This window comes from Tasmannia lanceolata, unplaced genomic scaffold (genome assembly GCF_043159265.1).
Source record: "Tasmannia lanceolata isolate RefF3 unplaced genomic scaffold, GAP_Taslan_0.1 ptg000015l, whole genome shotgun sequence".
NCBI classification, from domain to species: Eukaryota; Viridiplantae; Streptophyta; class Magnoliopsida; order Canellales; family Winteraceae; genus Tasmannia; species Tasmannia lanceolata.
Window position 1 is genome coordinate 22,075,092 of NW_027518692.1, and position 22,430 is coordinate 22,097,521.

Below are 22,430 nucleotides of genomic sequence, written 5' to 3' on the forward strand. Positions count from 1 at the left end.
CTGTGCAATAGGAAATTGGACAGGCGAAGGGATTTCCTGGAGATTGGAGAAAGGTAATGCAGGGGAGGTAAAAGAAATTGGTGAGGAAGAAAAACGACTCAGCCTGGAATCAGCGGACTGACGGGACCAGGTTGATTTTGAAACGAGGATTTTCTTAGGAGCAATGGCTGCTCAATCAAGAATCCTGATATGGAAATATAAACACTAGATTAAAATTTTGATAATCGAGATAAACTATTTTGATCAAATAATGACAAAAGAGACAAAAACACACTTTCATTAATAAAATTCGAATCGTGATTACAAAGGATGAAAAATATTAATCTCTGATCACAGCTGGATAAGCAGACTGACAAAAATGAGAGATGCAAAAATCAGAATAACAAAACATGATGCGGATCTTCAAGGTTCCTCAATCCGAACTCTTTTGCTTGCGGGCTTTTCCGATACTTCTCCACGTCGGAATTTGCGAGATAAACCTAACCTTCTTTCTACATTTTTGTTTCCCCAAGCAGCCACAATGGATCGGACGAGATCAGGAGTGAGATCTTCACAAAGAGGAGGGACTATGATTCCGGGAGGACACGGAATTCCCGTAATCTGGTGGAGAATTCGCATGGGTGCATAAAAGGAAGATTTCTCGGTACCCATGAGGTAAACAAATGAATGCGGGTAAGTGCATGTAAAAACATGGAAACATGAATGACTTACCCAGCGAAACTGACTCTCCTCTACATGTTGCAACCAATTGTGCCATTCATCGATGGACTGAGGTTGATGGGCTATTGGTTTCCATGTATGGAAATTCTTCAGGGTATATGGACTTTGGTTTTGTCGCTGAAGAATTTGAAGTTTTTCACCAAGCCAGACATACAATAACTTGACACATCCATTGAAATTGTCCTTGATCTCTTGGGAAGCAATAAGATCTAGTCCCAAGAAGGTCTCTGCTAACATGGTAGGGATAGGATTCCTCCCCTCATTAATCTGATCTACCACTCCCAATAGTATCAAAGATGCGACATGAGAATTTCTGCGAAGAACATGACGTGCGAAGACCATAAAAATCAAAGCATTACGTCGGCAATCCTGAAAACGAGAGTTAGTAGGGTCGACGTTTTTCGAAAAAAGTTTAATAAGGTCTTGAATTTTTACGCACGTATCCGTTAAACATGGCAGAGAATCCACAGTCTCATTTTTGAATAGTTTACAAAACAGACCATGAGGAGATTCTATCCTTGAAGGTTTGATCCAGAGTCCCTCAGATGGGAGCTCTAGCATGGTACACCAATCTTCAAATATGGGACAAAGTTCAAAACGGCCAAATCGGAAAACATGAAGAACAGGATCCCAAAGTCTAGCAGCTGCTTGGAGAAACTTCCAATTTATATCCCGACTGTTCAAATAGGTGAACGAATTGATGAAATGATCAGCCATATTTCTCTGTGACTGCTCACGCGGAAGAGCTTTAATGGTATCGGCTATCCAGTTGTCCAACAAAAGGTTTGCCATAATCAGACCTGACACAAAGATAGGACGGGATAATGAGGGAATGAAGATAACTTCGAATAAATAAAGAATAAAAATGAACTTAACGATCAAGCATAAGAAGGATATTATGGATGACATCGAATGTTCCACTACTGATCAAAGATGATCAGAAACTCAGAAACGAGACCACGGTCACAAAATGACAAAAGTAGATCATAGACCGGATCTAAATCTGGAAGATGGATGTCAAAACTGAACGATCAAAGAGATCAAAAATAGAATATGACCATAAAGACAGCAGACAAACTGTCGATCATATCTAAAGACGAAAGAAGAAAACAATCTGAATAATATATGACACAACTAAAGAATGGATAAATGAAGCTTCAATCTGAGGGATAAAAACAAATGAATTTTATGATCACCGAGTCAAAGAATAAACCGTAGCTATGAGGGTGACAAGTAGAAGCCACTAGCTAGGTTTAGATCTGAGAGATGCATAGACATGACTGATTGATCAAAGCCAGAAATCTCTACTAGAAAGTAGGTCCTGATCTTATAATCAACAGATATAGGGACATAATCTCAATAAATAGAACAACAGAGAGGCCACGACCATGAGAGGGGCAAGTAAAAGCCACTGGTCGGGTCTAGATCTGAAAAAAAAGGACTGACACAACTGATTAGATTAGACAAGGAAACCTTACTAAAGAGTAAGCCCTCAATCTGATAATCAATATATAGATATATACATATATATCCTAACCAGGGGCACCAGCCATAAATATAATCCCACAAAGTCAAGACACTTGACTCAATACAGACATGTGAGTGTACTAGGACTGCGTTGTAGCCACATAAGGTGAACTACAATAATCAATGAATAGGACAAGGCTCCTAAATCTAGGCTCCAACATGTATAAGCAACACATGTTCGTCCTTATATGAATGCAATATATATATAAGCACATGCAAATCCTAATTGGGTTTCACTAAATCAACAAATATATCCATGTACATAATATATGTAAAATGAAAGTAGAGCTCCGGACTCAATATATCAGGTACTATGCTTATGATCCATACTTAAAATGTATAACACAAGTACGCCTAGTGTTATACATAGTATGCTTCATTGCTCATCGGCTGCTGTAAACACAAGTACGCCTAGTGTTTACGACTGCAGCACTGGCGCATAGCTTGGTAATAGATACAACAGCACCATCTGGATAGTGATATCCCATGAGGTACGCATTATATCTATCCCATGGAGCTAATAATAAGAAAATCAATAAAAGAGAAAAAGAAAAAAATAAAATGATGTATGCTGTGCAGTGTGTGAATCCCTTGTTTTAAACACCCATCTGGTGCCCCTGGATTCTAAGCGATTGAATTCCCATTTATAATGATTTTAGCCCAAAATTCTTCAAAATTAGTAACAAATGGCATTTTAACAGAGTTAGGCAATATCTCGAAAGAGAATTTCCCCAGCAGAGTCGCCAGCCTGTGGACCCCGATCCGAGAGAGAGGCGGGGAACGGGCCCCACACTAAGTCTCAGGATCATCCACGTGAATGGAGAGCTCTACCAAGGAACTCTCGAAAGAAGTGCCCCTCACAGCATGAGTGGCGATACAAAAGGTGAGATACCTCTCGATTCGGGGACTAGCCCAGATTCGAGGCGTACCTTAAACAAAGAAGAGTCGCCATCCAAGGAAAAAGGCAAATGGGCCTTGGATCCCATACTATGCTCTGTTGCAACGGATAACCAGAGATATAAAATAAGGTTCGTGCCTGGTTACGAATTCGGAAGGTCTAAAGAGCACCTCATCCGCCCAAGTGCAAACACCTGGTCTCTTATGCCATTTACTTAATAATTTTGAAGAGCTTTGGGGGAAAATCATATGAAATGGGAATGAATATCTCCGAGAAGACGTCTATCTAATCATGCATGTCTCGGAGATGAAATCAAAGGCACACAAGATAAAATAAAAGAAACATGTATCACCTAAGCATAGCTAGGTTATAAGTGACATGCCTAATGGGTGTCTAAGTTCTGATGAACAAACACATGCATGACACACCCAAAAAAGTATAAGGTCTGCGCAATAAAGTAAGAAAACACTGCAAAACATAGAAAATGACTCGATACCATACAACCCTAAAACTCTAATCTATACCTAGGCCCGAGTCTTTAGATGATCTGATGTTCATCCAAAGAAGCCTACGTATCCCCGTCTCCACGAGAATCAAGGCAACGTAGTTCTTCGTACCTATTCTAAGCTATGATGCCTAAGACATCTAGACCTCTATCCTAGACTCGATCTAAAAGACCGGACTAGTTCTTAAAGCTTCTTGTGTGATTATTTAAATTCCAATGGATTGTAGATTTTAGGACACCCTATATGCCCTAACTAAATGCAGGTGATTCCTATAATCTAAGTGTAGCTAGGCTGTACGCCCTAAGGGAAACAATGGGATCACTAGCGTATCCAAGACTTAATCATCAGTCGGCGATATGAATCGCCAACTGACTAGACGGAGGCGCTCCTATAACTCTAGGACAAACTCCTAACTCTAACACAAACACAAACAAACCACACAACACATCAAAGACAAACTCAAAACTCTAAAACTCTTTATCTAGGACAAACTCCTAACTCTAGAGGAAGATCTTGTTGAAAAACAAGGTTTTGAAGATTTTTGGTATTTTTTCTAAAATGGGTAAATGATTTATTTACAAAGGTTTGGCTGGACCTGAGATAAGAATCTCAAGCTGCACTACGTACCTCGTGGAAGAGGATCAAACCAACGTAGTTCGAAACAGATTTCCTAACTACTCCTAATGACTCAAGATTTTTGAGATTTTTGGTTTTTCAGATGTTTTTGTTGTTTTTAAGTGTTTTTGACTCAAGGGAGACAAATCCTATCATCATAAGGGGAAGACAGACTCCTGATATCCCGCAAAGGTTGGACAGCATCCTATGCTTTGCGGAGGGAAAATGAACAGAATAACAACTCTGCAAGGGTTGGACAGCATCCTATACCTTACGAGAGCGGATAGAAAAAACACAAGATTTGATGAGAGGTTGGATAAAATCCTAACCCCTATGATGATAGGACTGACTCCTGAAAGAAAAACAGACTCTCTAGCTAAGGACAGACTCCTAGGCTAAGGACTGACTCTGAAAATAGGATTCTTAAGAAGGAGGTGCTAATGAGACAAAGCCTGTCTCCTAAAAGAAAAAGAGATAAAGAAGGGTGCTAGTGAGACTATCAAGCTGAGATAAAACTCACAAGTAATAAGGGAAGACTTTGTGCATATTTAGCAAAGGTAAAACATCCAGCCGGGCCGGACAGCTACCTAGCCCTAGGGTGCAACAAATGTGCAACCAGATACCCATATAGGATAGGGGTATGAAGCCAAGCCGAGTAGGATGTTCTCCCAAAACCAAATGATACACAAAGAGGAGGTTTAGCAAGAAAATGAGACTAGGTAAGTCTCTTAGACACAGAGGTAGGATAGAGAAAAATATTAACAAGGAAAAAAAAAAAAGACTTTGTGCATATTTGGCAAAGGTAAAACACCCAGCCGGGCCGGACAGCTACCTAGCCCTAGGGTGCAACAAATGTGCAACCAGATACCCATATAGGATAGGGGTATGAAGCCAAGCCGAGTAGGATGTTCTCCCAAAACCAAACGACGCACAAAGAGGAGGGTTAGTAAGAGAATGAGACTAGGCAAGTCTCCTATATACAAAGGAGAGGTATGCAACTTGGACTGAGCAAGTCCCCTAAGGATGGGCTTGGGCTAGCGCCTTCATCGCCCTTGCAATGAAAGGGGATTCCAGATAATCACAAATTCTATTTCTATTCTTATAAAAAAAAATCAAGTGTTAAGCAAAGAAGAAATTGCAACTCAAGAATGTACAACCTAATTCCATCATGAAATGATAAACAACATTTAGTTAGTCCAGACCAGCCGCTGGATAGCCTAATAAAGTAAAAACAACATCAAACACTTCTATGCCCAACCACAAGCGCTGCCCCAATATGGGGGTGAAATCAGATGATGCTAAAGTAATCATCTGATATCACAAATACACATAATAATATTTCTAAGCCCGCCTTGAGATCAGACAGTACTCATGTCGATAATATCGAATAGAGTAGTCATCTGATCTCCTTCTTCATATTAAACAATTTATTTAAATAAAAAATGAATGAATATAATAAAAAAAATGAAAGGAAATGAAATCTACGTGATCAATTATAAGTGCTATAAAGTTAGGAAATGATGGACAGCAAATAGTAAGCAGCAGTGAATATCAGCTAGGTGCTTTTTCAATTCATCCAAAATCACAATTTCTAAATAATGAAACTAATGGACAATAGCTACTCAATTATGGATAGCAGATAAGCGCTTTTTAATTCATCTCAAAATCGCAATTTCAAAGTGATGAAACTACGGGCAGCAGTTGTGCATAATGAAACAGTAGTATTGTGCTTCTATAATTAATCCAAGATCACAATTTCAAAGTAACGAAACTATAGATAGCAGCCATGCAAAGTGGATAACAGATATGTGCGATTTCAATTGATCCAAAATCACAATTTCAAAGTGATTAAACTACGGGCAGCAGCTGTGCATAGTAAAACAAATAGCATTGTGCCTCTTTAATTAATCCAAAATCACAATTTCAAAGTGATGAAACTACAGGCAGCCACTATAAGCTTAAAAACCATTATATATTATGGAATTGCATAGAATTGTGGACAGCAGCTGTGTGCAACTGTTGACAGCAGTTATACATTTGTGGACATATGCAATCTATGACAATTGTTAAGTGCTTGTGGACGAAACCTTTGAGGAAGAACAACAGCTGATAAGGTACATGTAAACAGTGAGGAAAACAGAGGAAATGATGGCTAAAATAAAAAGCAAGAGAGTGGACATAACAGGGCTGCAATCTTAGACTGAAGTAGGACTATACTTGCAGAAAATTGGAAGCATAAACCAATGCCACAACATGACAGAAATTGAGCGAAATCAGTGCCAAAAATGTGCAAAAAAAAATAAATGCGCTTAAACCAGTGTCTAAACAAAAAAACAGAAACGTGTAGAAACTGTGCGCTAAACCAGTGGGCTGGTTAGGCACTGGTTATATAATGGTGGGACACTTGATGGGTATTGAGTAGGCACTGGACTGGTTGTCCATTTGACTAGTCAAGGACTGTTCATATACAAATGGGATGGGGTTATGCATATTAAACAAGGGTCAGGAGTTGCAGTTATCAAAAAGCTGTGTGGTTGCCATTTTCAAAGAAGTATGGCTGCCATTATCAAAATGGTGAGGTGGCTACCAATATTAAAATGAAAGGGCTGCTATTATATATATAAAAAATGAAGCTAAGAGCTAACACATGCATTTTCGATTTTGAAATATGATCCTAATAACCAAACTTTAAATAAAATTCTTGAAAACTAAAATCCACATATTATTAGGTGTAAAGCAAAGAAGGAATTAAACACTAAACTCTTACAAAGATATGAAAGATGCTGATGGAGATTTAACATAGTAACCCAAGTGAAATTAGAGAATCAACCGACAGGAACTTTTCCTAAAACTAGTAAAGGAGGCAAGATAACTGAAACACAATTAGGCATTCTATCATTATATACATCATTTTATCATGCCCATTCATACAAGAATTACTCATTCTCATGCTTTACTTGAACCTCAAAATAGCCAGAATCATTAAATGCATTCGAATTCAACCTTAAGCCACTTTCCAGACATCATCCTTCTTGACTTCAATTTTGCCAAGATCCAGATGATTTGAAGTGTTGGATTGATCCCTTCTTCCAGAGGCAACAAAATATTTCAGAGGCACCTTTTACACCTCAGATCCGAACTCCAGTAATCAATAATATCTGAATCCAAGCGCTGATCTAAGATTTCGAGATAGATCGGAGGTCAAATGGAGAGAAATAGTTATCCAGAATTGGGATCTAACGAGTTTAGCTAGAGATGAAGAAATAGCCGGAGCTCATCGGAGCTCTGCCGGAGAAAAGAAAAAAAAAGAAGCACAAAGTTAGAGTTTGGATTGTGCAGATCTAAGATTTTTGAATTTAGGATAAAAAGAAAGGGATCTGAGATTTGAAGGACTTTTAGGCTATGGTTTCTTTGATCGGATCGGAGAAAATGAAGATCTGTCGGAGGAGAAGAGGTACGGTTAGAATTTCAAGCCCAGAAAATCAAAAATTAAGACTCCTAAAAAAAACAGATCTGAGAGATCAAGCAACGGAGGAGAGTAGATCTGAGGGTTTAAACGATGAGCTTAGGGTTTTAACATCCTAATAAGCATTTCTTAGGATTTTCAGAGATACAACTAAAGAAGAAGAAGAAAATGAAGTAGAAAAATAAAAATTGGCCGAAGCTCACCGTAGCATGCCGGAGAAGATGATATCGATCGAAAGAAAAAAAAAAATGGGGGAAAAGCTTGGATTTAAACAAAAATTCTAGGGCTTGCAACAGAGAGGAGAAGAAGCTAATGAAAAAGAAAAAAAAAAAAAAAAAAAAAAAAAAAAAAAAAAAAAAAAAAACAAATCGCTGCAGGCCGGGGTTTGGCCGGAACCGGATCGGAGAAGATGATCGGAAGCAAAAATCTCTCGTTCCCTCTCTTTCTAAGAAAATCCTTTTCTCTTTTTTTTTTCTTTCTCGCTCTCTATTTTGAATTTCTCTCAACCGAATTCTGCCGGATCTCCGATCAAGATGATCGGAGAAGAGGAACGAAGTTGAAACCCATTCTCTCCCTCTCTGCAGATTTTCTCTTTCTCTCTCTCTTTCTACCGATTTTTCTTTCTTTTTTCTCTCGAATTTTCTCAAATCTGGAAAATCCTCTCTCTCTCTCTCTACCTGAAGATCTGAAGGAAAAGATGCGGCTAACCGGAGAAGAAGGAGATGACCGGATCTCAGATCCACCGGAAAATGGAGATCGGAGAAGATCGGGGAAATGGGTTTTGTAATTTGGGAAAAAAAATCTCCCTCTTCGAATTTTCTCTTCCCCTCTGTTTTTTTAGGGTTTTTTGTATATATGGAAAAACTAAGCTGATATTGGCACTCTAGCTTGATGGGCGCACGGATGTGCGACTTCATTTGGCTAAAACACCCCCGCCCACTTGATAACTGCACTAACTCCACTTGTCTTTTCCAAAAAATTTCGTCGAATTTTTCTGAGATTTTGCAGGGGCTTTTCTGAAGTCTCGAGGCTTCTAAATATGTGTTCATGGGCATTTGAAGCATTAGGTTGACCTGGATTTTCATTAAAAAGCAAAGATTTTGGGATAAAAATCAAAACCTAGTGGGCCACCCCTTGATTACACTACATATACTCTCTCAGCCCATTTGCTGGGCAAACGCGCTCAGCTCTTCCTGAATTTTTGCAGGGGCTTAGCTGGGACCTTAACCTACCTTAGTATGAAATTTGAGACCCTACCTCATTGGTTTGATGGTGTTTTGCTTAAAAGTGGAAGGGTTTAGGGTACGGTCAAAATGGGGTGTCTACAAGGCCTTTCTCCAAAAGTAATCTTCATGGGATTATCCTAACTCTTCGATTTGTAGAGGTTTATATATGGTATTGTAGGTGTACATATCAGAGGGTCATGATCATCTTGCGGAGATGATTTTATGGAAAGGCCTACTTACGTTGGGGTCCAACAAATGAATGGTTTAGCCCTTTTAATATGGTTGGCCCAAATGAGTTTCTTTTCTTTGATGTCCAGACATATGAGAGAGAGAGAGAGACTTCACAATCACTTAAAAGGTTAAAAGGGAGCGAATTAGGACCGGAGGGGCCAAGGGGGGCACATTTATCTGCGCCCCTTTTTTAAATATAGGTCTTTACACCCTGGAAAGCCAAAAAATGAAATGTTTTATCAGGAAAGCAATTAAACAGGCCATCCCTGCCATCCCATTAAAGCCATCCTTGCTAGGGGAATAAAAAATAATGAATATGTGACACTTTGGGGGGTTTGAACAGTCTATGTTATTGTAACTAGAGAAAATAAGAATCAAGGCGCGCTCAGACAACATAATCAAGGACCACAATAGCAAGGAGCAAAAGAATTGAGAATCCGAAGGGACAGAAGAAGATTATAGGAAATATTTGATGATTTTGAAAGCTACCCAACTACACATAACTACGTAAAAGGCGTAAAGTTCTCTCAGCTGGCATCAATATCCAAAAACCACAATGCTGGGTTGAGAACCCTTAATGCGAAATTAGGGGTATGACATCGAATAAAAATCAGTCTCATACGTACATATAAGACTTTCTCCATACTCTTTGGCAATATCTATGGACTTGATAGGCTAGTCTGCGTAAAGTCATTTTGCGTCTCACTTTTGCAGGAGAGCAGCCACACAGGCTCACTTTTTAGTAGCTTTTGTCACATTCGTTTAGTTCATCTGATGTGGCTGCTCTATCCTGCAAATGTAATTTTTGCAATCAAGGTGCATCTTTGATATTTGATCCAATAACAACCCACTTTGCAGGAACCCTTTTCTGGGCACACCCTATCTATGTGAGGGCCATCAAATGAATGCTTTGGATCACCCAAACAATGTGGGCCCCCACTGTATTTTAAGCTAGTGTGTAGATAACTTATCTACACTTGTGTGTAGAAACCGTTTTCTCATATATATATATGGGGAAATGTTTTCTGTACGATACCTCAGATAAGTTATATGACCAAGAGCTCAAAAAAACATATGGGCTCACATTGTTTGGATGATCTAAAGCATTCATTTGGATAGTCCAAAGATAGATAGAGTGTTCACAAAAAATCTGGTCCACAAGATTATCCTAACCTTTCGATTTGTGGAGGTTAAAGTGCATGGGTATAAACCTCCACAAATCTGTCAATTTTTAACCTCCAAAAATCGAAGGGTTAGGATGATCCTACGGAGCTGATTTTTTGGGCACATCCTATCTATGTAAGGGCCTATCAAATGAATGCTTTGGATCATCCAAACAATGTGGGCCCACATATTTTTTGAGCTCTTGCTCAGATAACTTATCTGAGGTATCGCTCAGAAAACGTTTCCCTATATATATATATAGGGTTAGAGTTTGTATGCTGCCTGTTTCATCTTTCATTTTAATAAACCAGTAAAGGTCTCCGCCAAAGCTTACCTATCCCAAGAACAAGGACTTTGATATTTGATCAAATAACAACGGACTCTATAAAAGTCGTATTTTGGGTCAATACCAAGGGCGGCAACTAGTATCCCATGAAGTGTATATAGTCTATTGATGTTGGCACTATTGCACAAACTTAGCTTGTCTTTTCTTTTTTAAACAACTGTCAAATGTTATTACAGTTCACAAAATGCTCTAAGAAGCTAATTAAAAAAGAAAAGACAAGCTGGGTTTGTGTAATGAATAAAACATGGTTGTGCCTATATCAGTAGCGTATATACATTACCAAGGAAACCCATTTGTTTTTGTTTTAATATTGACACTCTTCTTGGAGGGCTGCTAGCAAAAGGGATTTAGTTTGGAAAATAAAGACCAAACACCCTGTGTCATGAGTCATGACACATGGGCAAGAACACAAGTGAGCTCGCTCGAATCCCCACAAAATGCAAAAAGCCAATGTGGAAATCACCAAATCTATTGGTCGATTTCATCTTTATTTTCCAGACGAATCCCATTTTGAAAGTATTTTCCCTCTTCTTTTTGTCTTATGACTGTTTGTTTTAAGAGAAATTATACTGTGCCCGAGCGTGTAATCCAGTGTAGGCGGTAGACAAAAGTACCCCCTTGATATTCGATCCAACAACAGCCTCTTAAAAAGTGGGCTGCTGTTGGATCAAATATGAAGGGTGGTAACTTCACATTCGGGTACCATATAAAATCTCTTTTACTATTGATAATTCAATACTCTTCTTTTTATCTTATTTCATCCTTCCTTCCCTGATTAGCTCTAGGGAGTGCATTTATTAAAAAACAAGGGACTGCAAATACAATTTCCCTTTAAATTATTCTATAAAAAAGTCTAGATATTGTGAAAAGTACTCCTTGAGGTTTGAGTGGACTACTAGCAATGCGCCACAAGTTTAGTTTTGGACATGCCCACCTAGCTCTCAAAACTTTCCTCATATCATACGTTGTAGACTGACCAAAAATGCCTTTAAAGGGTTGAGGAAATAATGAAGTGCCTTCTCTACTCTTATAAGGGAAGGTAAATGATGAAGTAATACCAAACCATCACTGACAATTTTAAGTTTTTAACCTTGTAAGGGAAGGTGAAATAAAGAAAGTACCACCAGCCTTCTCGGACGGGTAAAATTTGATCAGTTGGTGGCTGTTTCATCTGAAAATCCAATGTCCAAGCAACGTACCACTCAACCCAATACCATTTATCCCAATGTGATTTAAGGTCCTGTTTGTTTTGGATTTTGATTATTGATTTTGAGTCCAAAACTGATTATTGGACTTAAAAATTGTGAGTTTTGTACTCAAAATCAATTCTAAAAATCCAAAATGAAGAGGGTCTTAGATGCTAATGCTCGCTTTGAGCTACTAATGACTTGGACACTTCGAGCCTTCTTTAGATGCCATTAAAGTTGGTCCTGTTACGGCCTTGAGTGGGGCCTGTCTAGGTAGGACCAGTTTAAATGCCTAACCTAATGTGTTCAATCAACTCCTGGAGCTTTTGGCATATTGGTTAAGTACAAACATTTGGTATCAGCTCTCAAATGTTAGTTACCTAACCAATACGCCAAAAGCAAGCTTCAATGTAGATGAAGCACAATATTCTAGACCCTTTAAACATGTCCCATGCTAGACTTAAAAAACAAGCACTATGGCAATGTTTGATGAAGTGATCTCGAAAAAAAAATGCAGATTCTAACCTACAATATTAGGCTTTTACAATGATTATAGAGTGCTGCTGGAACTGAACATATCCCTACACACCACATGGCATAGGGAAGGATAGTTTTGCCATTTGAAAAAAGGCTAATAATAATAATAAAGAAACTAAGATAAAGGCAAGTAGTTGATGATTTTCTCTATTTGACTCTAAGTTCAAGCACTATGTATATTAATATATTGATGTCCATCTCTCTGGATGACTATTGTATACTGGGTGATATGGATTACATTGTGGGGTAGGTTTTAAATAAAATTTTTCAATATAAATTACGCTCGTCTTTCTTAGGGGTGTCAATGAATCCGCTTTGGATCGAATCCACCTATGTCCTCGTCATGACCTTGTACATAGCTAGAGCTTAAGGTTAAAAAGAGGAGAAGAGAACTGTCATCTAAACGAAAAGCGAGAAAATAAAATGATGTTTGTCATTTTAAGTATGGTTCTAAATGTTACCAAAATACCTATCATGAATAGATTTAAATGAACACAAATATTAAGGCTATTTTCATACATTCACATTGTCCGTTCGGATCTAAAACACTCCATCAGATTTTGTTACTACATTTGGGTCTCAATTTGTTATTTGCCTAATCGGCCGTAACGGAAACAAACAAAGAGAAAATAGAAAAAAAGAAGTGAACGCCGGTTGATTCGAGGAAACCAAACCTTCTAACAGTTCTAGTCGAGAGGAACCATGACTCTCCTAAACAAAATCTCCTTTGTTGCCGTAAATTTCTCTTCTTCTCCATTTCATTGAAATACAAGAACTTAAGTACAAGCACAAAAAGAGTCCCACATCATCAACCCATTTACCCACTAACATTACACATAATAAATACCAACACCGAAAACCCTAACATAAATAACCATCTCATAACTATCTCAGAGAGTGTCCATTAACACCTCTACTCTAGAAAATTAGAAACCCTAGTTTAATTGGGATTTGCTATGCAATTTCGCAGAAAGTCATTTCGTGGCTGACTTTTGCATGAGAAAACAACCACTTCAGACGAATAAAATGAATAAGACAAAATCAGTCAAAAAGTGAGCCCTTGTGGATGTTCTCTCATGCAAAAGTCAGCCGCGAAATGGCTTTCCGCAAAATTGCCTAGCAAATCCCTCATTTTAGATAAGAAAAAACTCCCCGTTGTGAGAAGATTCTCTGTAATTAGAACGAAAGGAGGGAGTGATTTGTAATTTAGTTCTCAAGCAGGCCTGTTATTAGAAAAACAGTTAGAACAAGAATCTACGCTCTCTCACTATTTATTCCTTTTGTTTTTCCCATCTTAGGAGAAAGAAGAAATCCTCAGAAACACACAGAGAAAGGAGAAAAAAAATGTCGTGGCAAACGTACGTTGACGATCATCTGATGTGCGAGATCGACGGCCAGCATCTCTCGGCTGCAGCGATTATGGGACTCGACGGGAGTGTCTGGGCTCAAAGCGATTCCTTCCCTCAGGTCCCTTTTCTTATTCAATTTATCTTCTCAACTGGGTTTTTTTTTATGGGTTTGATTCAATATATAGAATGATCTGTTGAGAATATATTTGGGTTTGTTTTGTTTTGATTGCTTAGATGGTTTTTAGATGAGAGATTCTGAATTGGGTTTGTGTCTTTTCTTGTTAAAGCTGTATGGGTTTTGATTATTGGTTAGATCTGTTTTGTGATGATTGTAGACCCAGTTCACTTGGGTTGATTTAATTAGATTTGATTGATGAACTTGAATTTGAGATGCTTTGACCTATTTATCTGATTTATATGGGTTTTTGTTTTTATTTCATTTTGGGTATTATGGGACTGGTTTGAGGTGATGTAATACTTTTTATGTTGTGGGTTTGTTGTTTCAATCTCATTTCAAGAAAATTTCGGATCTGGGTCCTGTTTGTTTTGGGGGATTAGATTGGAATGTTGGGATTTGATGTTTGATTCCTTACGATTTATTTATATATTTTTAAGATAGATTTTTCCTGCTTTCCTTGCATTATTCCACAAGAAATACATGTTAAAGTTGATCTAGTCGATAATCACTGTAATTGAGCAACTAAAGAGGGACATATAATGCAAGTGAAGATTGGCAAGAGCAATTTTGAGCGACATGATCTGTCTCAAAGACAAGATCCCAAAGACTTTTGGGTGGACATAGTGGAAGCCCTAAATATGACAATGAGTTCCTGTACCCGAGCACTCTAGCAAACCGCTCACCTTTCTCCTCACTCAAATGAGTACCCATCATAACTATTTAGAGAAATTAATTCGTTGCCCCAAAACTGCCTCATAACAACAAAGAATGGCCTTGAGATTCATTACTTTCTCCTCATCAGCACCATTAATCAAGAGAGCATCATCAGCGTATTAAAGATAAGTGATCTCTTTCCCTGCTATAGTTTCAAAACTCCCCTGCGTCATCGTGGACTCCTCTGAGTTGACTCCCTTTTGCTTTGGCTGCGTTTCGTGTTTTGCCTTACAAAGTCAATAAAAACTCCTTTGACTCTCCCGAGCTATGACCGTGTCCACTGAGTACTCAGCTGCATCAAGCCCGACCGCGTCATACCGAGTTGACTAGGATTTTCTTTGGCCATGTTTTGACCCACATCCGCGTTTTTAAACACTGCTCCCAGCAATGCTCACCTTGAAGCCCTCAATGAGACTACTAGCTCTGGACTTTTCCATCATTCTACCAAGTGAATCCGCCATAATAATGAGGAGAAAAGGGGACAATGGATCTCCCTGGCTAAGTCCCCTGTAGATTGGAAGAAGCCATGAGACGACCTGCTGTAACACAGAGCACCAAACAGAAAAAACACAACTAGTCATCCAAGCTCCTGGTAGATTGTGAGAATGCCTTGTATTAGGACTAATGGATTCCCATCTTATGCCTAGACACTTATGCATAAAATGATTTGTGTGGATATTGGGATTTAATATGCATTACTTTTTGACAATATTATATTGGACCTTATGAGATTGTGTTTGGATGCTTAATCTCTTAGTCATCATCATTATTATTATTATTAATCTTTTCGGGCTGAAGCTACTACTTAGATATTTCAACCCTCCTGTGAGTAGTGGCACAAACAGAGACCGTGTTGCATCAAAGCATTTGTCAGATTCTAAACTAGTAACTAGATTGGCTGGCATGGAATTTTTGTACATTTGGGTTAGTTTTATTCTGTTTTTTTTTTTTTTTTTTAATGATTGGATCTGTGAGAATATTGTTGGCCTAGGACTAACATTTTTTGTTGTTGTCCCAATACCTGATGCAAAATGCTGAGATTCTCATACAGTGAGGAAATGTGTCCAAGTGGAACAAAGAGCATGTGTCATGGCTACATTGTCTTTGCTATGACCGTAATCAGAATATTTCATATCACTGCAACTTGCCATTTATTTCTTTAAAATTGTTATTCTTACAAATCAGTTGAACATTTATGGTCAGTTAGCTATCGATGCCTGTCTATGTTTGTAGACACATGAAAAGTGAACTCTCCTTCTGTGAATGGATTTCATTCTTTTAGCTGATGCACTCTCCTTGTTTCTATGTAAATGTGTAGTTTAAGCCTGAGGAGATTACTGCCATTGTTAACGACTTTAACGAGCCTGGATCGCTTGCACCAACTGGCTTATTCCTGGGGTCCACAAAGTACATGGTGATCCAAGGCGAGGCAGGGGCTGTCATTCGAGGGAAGAAGGTGATGAACTTGTATACTATTCATTAATTCCTTAATTTTACTCTTTGATTGTTGCTCACTATCAAAACATAATAAACTTTGCAAACCATCGTAACCCGTACCAAGCTATTTTTACTAGGACGTTCAAGTGTGAACTCAGACCATAACTTCAATCTAAATTTGGCATTTCAAAGTTTACATTGCTCAAGAACACTAAAACATGTAATTGCTCCAATGATTTACTCTGAGGATATGACTTTTTTAATCAATTCAATCTCCATCATTAGGAAATATAATGCATGTTTGCTGGAAAAAAGAAAAATCGATCAAGCAGTCAATAACAACATTAACTTCTTTTGTAGGGCATGCTTATAAGTTTTCTTTGAAGGATTACTGTATCTAATGCTTATAATCACCATACCATTAAAAAAGAAATGATTATAATCATCATTTGAAGATGTAACAGAGTTGCATAGCTTGGGTAAAAGTACAACAGAATAACATATTTCCTGGTGACGTAAGAATTGCAAATATAATTGTAAAAGATCAAACATATACCCTTTTTCTTCCAATGTATATGTTATGAACCATACATATAATATGTTCTCTCTCTCTGTCTCTCTAAATTTTCCGTTCAAAATACCTAGTTTTTGAGCTTATCAGAGCCTTCTCACACCTTTAAATTACTGTGATTTATTTTTTGTGTGTTCTTTTTGTTTATGAAGAAACAACTATTAAGTTATGATTCCTCTTCATGGGTTATGCCGTAGCTGTCATTTGACTCATCATCTATTTCCAGGGCTCTGGTGGTATTACAATAAAAAAAACCAATCAGGCTATGGTCATTGGCATCTATGAAGAGCCATTGACTCCTGGTCAGTGCAACATGATTGTCGAGAGGCTTGGTGATTATCTCATTGATCAGGGACTTTAGATTGCGTATGTGTTGTTATGGTTGTTTCTACTTTCTTGGTTTGTCATTGTTGACATGAGCTTATGATTTTATGGGTTGTAAGGTTGTATGATCCCTTTTCAACTAATTGTTTTTATCTATGTACTCTCCTTGTGGAAGGGATTATGATTTTCAACTGAATAATACGTATTTCTAAGGAGTTATGGATTCTTAATTGATCCGTAGTTGCCCTTCTTGTGATATTCTTTTCTATGTACCGTTGTTGTCCAAACCCTATTCGAGTCGAATCATGCAGAAAATTATTCGTGGTTCAACTTGAATTTTATTTGAAAAGAAAAACATTATAAATCATATGATTCAGTCAAACTTGGAATGGTGCAGAATTTCATCATAATGGTTTTAAAGCCCATTTTACCCTATTTAATGAAGGCATGTGAAATGTTCATATGGTATTGAAGCTAAATCTTCTTAAATTGATATCTTCCAGCCTTTAACTATTTTTGATGCTCTTCATAATTCAGTGCTACTGTACAAATGCCATGGTTGCTAAATTATAGGAAATGCATTAAAAAACGAAAAAGAAGAAACACCATCGATGGAAAATTATAAGAAATGCATTAGAAACTATGAAAAAGAAGAAATAAGAAATAGCCAAATCTACCCAACTTTCATTCAGTTAAATTAGTCTACTGTAAAAAGAATACTGCTTTGGAACACTGCTCCCCTTTCCCTTTGATATTTTTTCTTGTTTGTGTTCAGTGACTGGGTGGATTTTGTTTGGTCTGGTTATAATATCTCATTATATATCATATATAAATAAGAAAGGCTGTTGTTTTGATATGTATCCTTTCCCTACTTTTATTGCTTTTAATGTTTTGGAGAAGGGAAATGATATCTGTGCCAAGGTGTTTCGATAAACTAGCGCTCCACTTTGTCGTGTAGTATTTATTATTTAAAGGGATTTCAGAGGATATTACGGTTCTCAAAAAGCTCTTTAAACCCTTTAAATACTACACGACAAACAAGTGGAGCGCATGTTTATCGAAACACTCGGCGCAGATATCATTTCCCATTGGAAAATTCATTTTAATTAACCAAAACATAATAACTTCAATTGTGAAATGGGAAATGATTTCAGCACTCCACTCTTTTGATAAGATGCGCGGAAGCATCTTATCGTTTAGTATTTAGTGGGCATGTAAAAGCTTTTTGAGAACTTTAAATACTGTACAACAAGATGTGTTGCGCATCTTATAAAAACATAGGAGCGTTGATATCATTTCCCTTGTGGAATTTCTGATGTTATTTATCACCATCAATGCCATAATTGGAAATTTTGTTTTTAACTTTCGTATAGGCTGATCCTTTTGTATGGTACTTTGGTTTCTCATAATTTATGTTTTTCCAAGAACCTGTTTGGATTGCATAAATTTTCCGGAAAAGTTTGTAAAGGAAAAATATTTATAAAATTTCCTTCTTTTTTAATTCACAGAGAAAAGATGACTTGAACTATATTCAATTTTTACTTGGGAGGGACCTTCAAATTATGATAATGTCTCTCTAAATGAACTATAATAATATCATTTCCCTCCGAATCGTCGATAGAAATTTTTATTTCCGTCAATTGCTCCGATGATCTAAACAGCGATCATAAATCTGCCCAAATGCCATTGAGAACACGTTGATCGGATGATCCTAGTCCTTGATCCATCAAGCCTCATGATGTTCTACAAGAACAATGGCCATTGTTTTTAATTTATTTAGTCTAAAAATATGTAAACACTTGAAAATCTGACGGATATAGAAAAAAAAAATAGGTCGGACTTTCGTGCATTATTTTTCTGAAGGATATATAATTTGAGAAAGGGGGATGATAAATTCGCACCCCCTGTAGGATGGTTCGCAGCCCTTTTGCACATAAAAAAGGGTTTAAGTCTGCCAGAATTCACTTTAAAAGGGGTGCGAATCATCCTACAGAGGGTGCAAATATCATTGCCATTTGAGAAACTATAAAAAGAAATGTTTCAAAATTAATATTTTAAGAATTGTTTTTTTTTTTTTTTGAAACTGCACAAAGATAATGAGAACAAGTAGACAAGGGTAGTTACAAAAGTTTCAATATATTGCGAGTTATGCAACAATATGAGAATGCTTTGGAATTGTATTGCGACACATACAGGTGATATTATAATCACCAAGTATGCAAACAATAAGGGCATGTTAGGTAACTGTTAAAAAATATTCCATGGAATATATGTGGGTCCAGTTGTAAAAGATGGGCTGGTGAGGGAGAGAGTTGATAGATAGGGTGCGTGAGGGGAGCATGAAAAAGCCCCCCAAAACAGGAAAACAAAACACATGAATTATTTCCACTATCGTTTTTTAGTGATTTCATATCCTCTACAACCAATCTCGCCCCCCCCCCCCCCCCCCCCCTGCGCCTTTCTCAGATTGGGCCTGCTATTTTTTCATGGTTGCCAAACATGTTAGAGATTTTCAAAATATTTGAAAAAGGAGTTTATCAAAGTATTTTTGAAAAGAAAGAGGAAGTGAAGCATTCAGGCCCGGTCGACGGCGGATTGGTTACTAGAAATTTATTTAATTTCCAAAAGGGTATTTCCGGGCGACTGCGGAGGGCCGGTCGACCGCAGTTCATCGGATCACAAAAAAAAAAAAAAAAAAGTTCCAGCTCCTTAAAGTGGGCGACCGACCTAATCCCGGCCGACCGCAGCTACGCGAAAACTATCCTTTGGGGGAAAAATGACAAATCTTTTCACTTTCTAATTTGAATATCTTCAAAGGTTTTAAAATGGCAAAAAAAAGATAAACAAGTCAATAGAAAAAATTTGGTTTTCTAATTTGAATATCTTCAAAGGTTTTAAAATGGCAAATAAAAGATAAACAAGTCAATAGAATTTTTTTGTTTTGCTACCTTTTTACAGAAGCTTGAAAAAGAAATTGTGACAAGGCAATAGTAAAGGATCATCTTTTATCAATCAAGAAAAAGTTAGATAGGTTAGAGGGGATCCATCATGAGTAATTAAATGTATTTTTTCTTTTAGTTATAGGGTTTTAATTGAGGATTTTAATGAATAAGTCGAAAGGTGTAGTAGAGCCTTTCTTCATCTAAATCACCAAGTCACTAGTTGAAAAGTGGGTTAGAACAATAGGAAAAAGAGGAGAAGAGAAGAAGTGGAAGAGAGAGAGAGAGAGAGAGAGAGAGAGAGAGAGAGAGAGAGAGAGAGTATGTATATGTGTGCGTGAGTAGTGGAAAGATCTTGACATCTCACTCTCCCATTTTTATATTATCTTATTGTACTATTTATAATAATTCCCACAATAAGTGAAAAAGATAAAAAGAATTAATTATTCCTGTAAAACACATATATACCCTATATCTCAACACTCTTCCTCAAGTTGGTGCAAATTGGTGCAAAAAGGTCTCTCATGCCCAACTTGCGAACCATTTGAGATAATTAGTTTGTTGTAACAGCTTTTGTAAGGATGTCAACTACCTGTGCTTGGGTGAAAAAATAATGCATATAAATTAGTCACTTCCAGAGTTTCTCTAGTATGAAGTTCTAATCAACCTCAATGTTGGAAGGGTCGTAACCCCCAGGCGAAATCGCCATCCTCAGCGAAATTAGATATCACATAGAACAAAAATTTCTCACCGATTTCGTCTGTTAACCTAGGAACCTAGGGTATAGATGATCTGATGGTGATTCAAATTGAAATATTAGACATAAAAATACCTTTGTGACTGATCGTAATATCAGCCTCTGCTTGATCTACTCATCGAACGGCCACGAACGAATCAAATTGCTCCACCACCCACTATGGCTATGTATAAAATTTAGGATCAAATTGCTCATCCTCCATCTATGACTACAGCTAGAACTGAGAACTTATAATCAAATTGGCTAGCCGCCTTGTAAGACCAATGGTTCAACCCATGGCATTTCTATCTTGTTTTGATGATCCAAAAAACAAGTGATTTTAGTGCTAATGAGTTTAGTGTTTAAGTTGTAGATTTACTTAAGCAATCAGCCGAAGTCAAGGAGCTTGGATCAAGGCATTGGAGCTCAAATGGAAGATCAAATGAAGCCTAAGTAAAGAAGAGGAGATCCAAGGAGCTTTGTGGACTTGAAGCCTTGAAGTTCAAATGAAGATCTAGTTGTCTTTAATGCCCAAATAGATCGTAAGAGTCCATTCTATGTTTTAAGATTATTTGAGGCACTCAATTAAGTTAATTAGGGTCCCTAAACATGATAGTATACGGGGGAGAAGACCTAGCTAACACCCACTAAATACTGGATATCATATGGCCCAAAATGTGCACAAAATGGTAGGGCCAGTCGACTGCCCCTTGTTCAGTTGACTGGACATTTTTCAAAATACATATTGTTTGCGAATAGCATGTGGTCCAGCATAGGACCAGTCGACTGGGGGTGTCCGGTCGACTAGACTGCACTTGAAAACTAGCTGTTAGGCTACAATGGCTAGTTGCGGAGAATGTTCGAGAATTACCAAAACACCATTCTAACGACTAGTTTTGGTCTATATATATATATATATATATATATATATATATATATAGAGAGAGAGAGAGAGAGAGAGAGAGAGAGAGAACGGTTCCTACACATATGTGTAGAGAGTTCTCTACACACTAGCTTAAAATACAGTGGGGGCCCACATTGTTTGGGTGATCCAAGCCATCCATTTTAAAGGCTCTCACATAGATAGGGTGTCTACAAAAAATCAGATCCATAGGATCATCCCAACCCTACAATTTGTGGAGGTAAAATGGATGTCTTTAAACCTTCACAAATTAGTCCATTTTTTGCCTCCACAGTTCGAATGGTTAGGATGATCCTATGGATCTGATTTTTTGTGGACACCCTATCTATGTGAGGACCTTAAAAATGAATGGTTTGGATCACCCAAATAATGTGGCCCCCACTGTATTTTAAGCTAGTGTGTAGATAACTTATCTGCACATATGTGTAGGAACCGTTTTCTCAATTGTATATATATATATATATATATATATATATATATATATATGAGTTCCGCTTTCATTTCAAACCAACCAAGACACTCTTAAACATCATTTGAACATGCTAAAGAGTGGAATATATTTGATTAGTGCCTCTTTCATTCTTGGAATACGATTTGGACATAAGATTTAATTGTATACCTTTCTTGAATTGTTGTAAACCTTCAAAGGCATTTGTTTTCTTCCTTGTTTGAGAGATTGTATTTGAGGCAAGTGCGGGGAGACGAGGAGCCTTCTCCGACGGCCAGTGTGGGGAAACACGGAGCCTTCTCTGACGGCAAGTGTGAGGAGTAGAGCTATTCCTTGTAACTTGTTTGATCCTCACCCTTAAGAAGACTGGATAGTGGAACTCACCAAAT

The 22,430-nt window shown here is 37.6% G+C and overlaps 1 protein-coding gene across 1 annotated transcript; it reads left to right on the plus strand.

Moving 5' to 3' along the window:
* The first annotated feature begins 13,695 nt into the window (after positions 1 to 13,695).
* Positions 13,696 to 17,211, plus strand: LOC143846056 (profilin-1). Its single transcript, XM_077354467.1, has 3 exons — positions 13,696 to 13,890; positions 15,983 to 16,120; positions 16,899 to 17,211. Exons 1-3 carry the CDS (start codon positions 13,768 to 13,770, stop codon positions 17,031 to 17,033), a joined length of 396 nt encoding a protein of 131 aa, XP_077210582.1. The 5' UTR covers positions 13,696 to 13,767; the 3' UTR covers positions 17,034 to 17,211.
* The last annotated feature ends 5,219 nt before the right edge of the window (positions 17,212 to 22,430 follow it).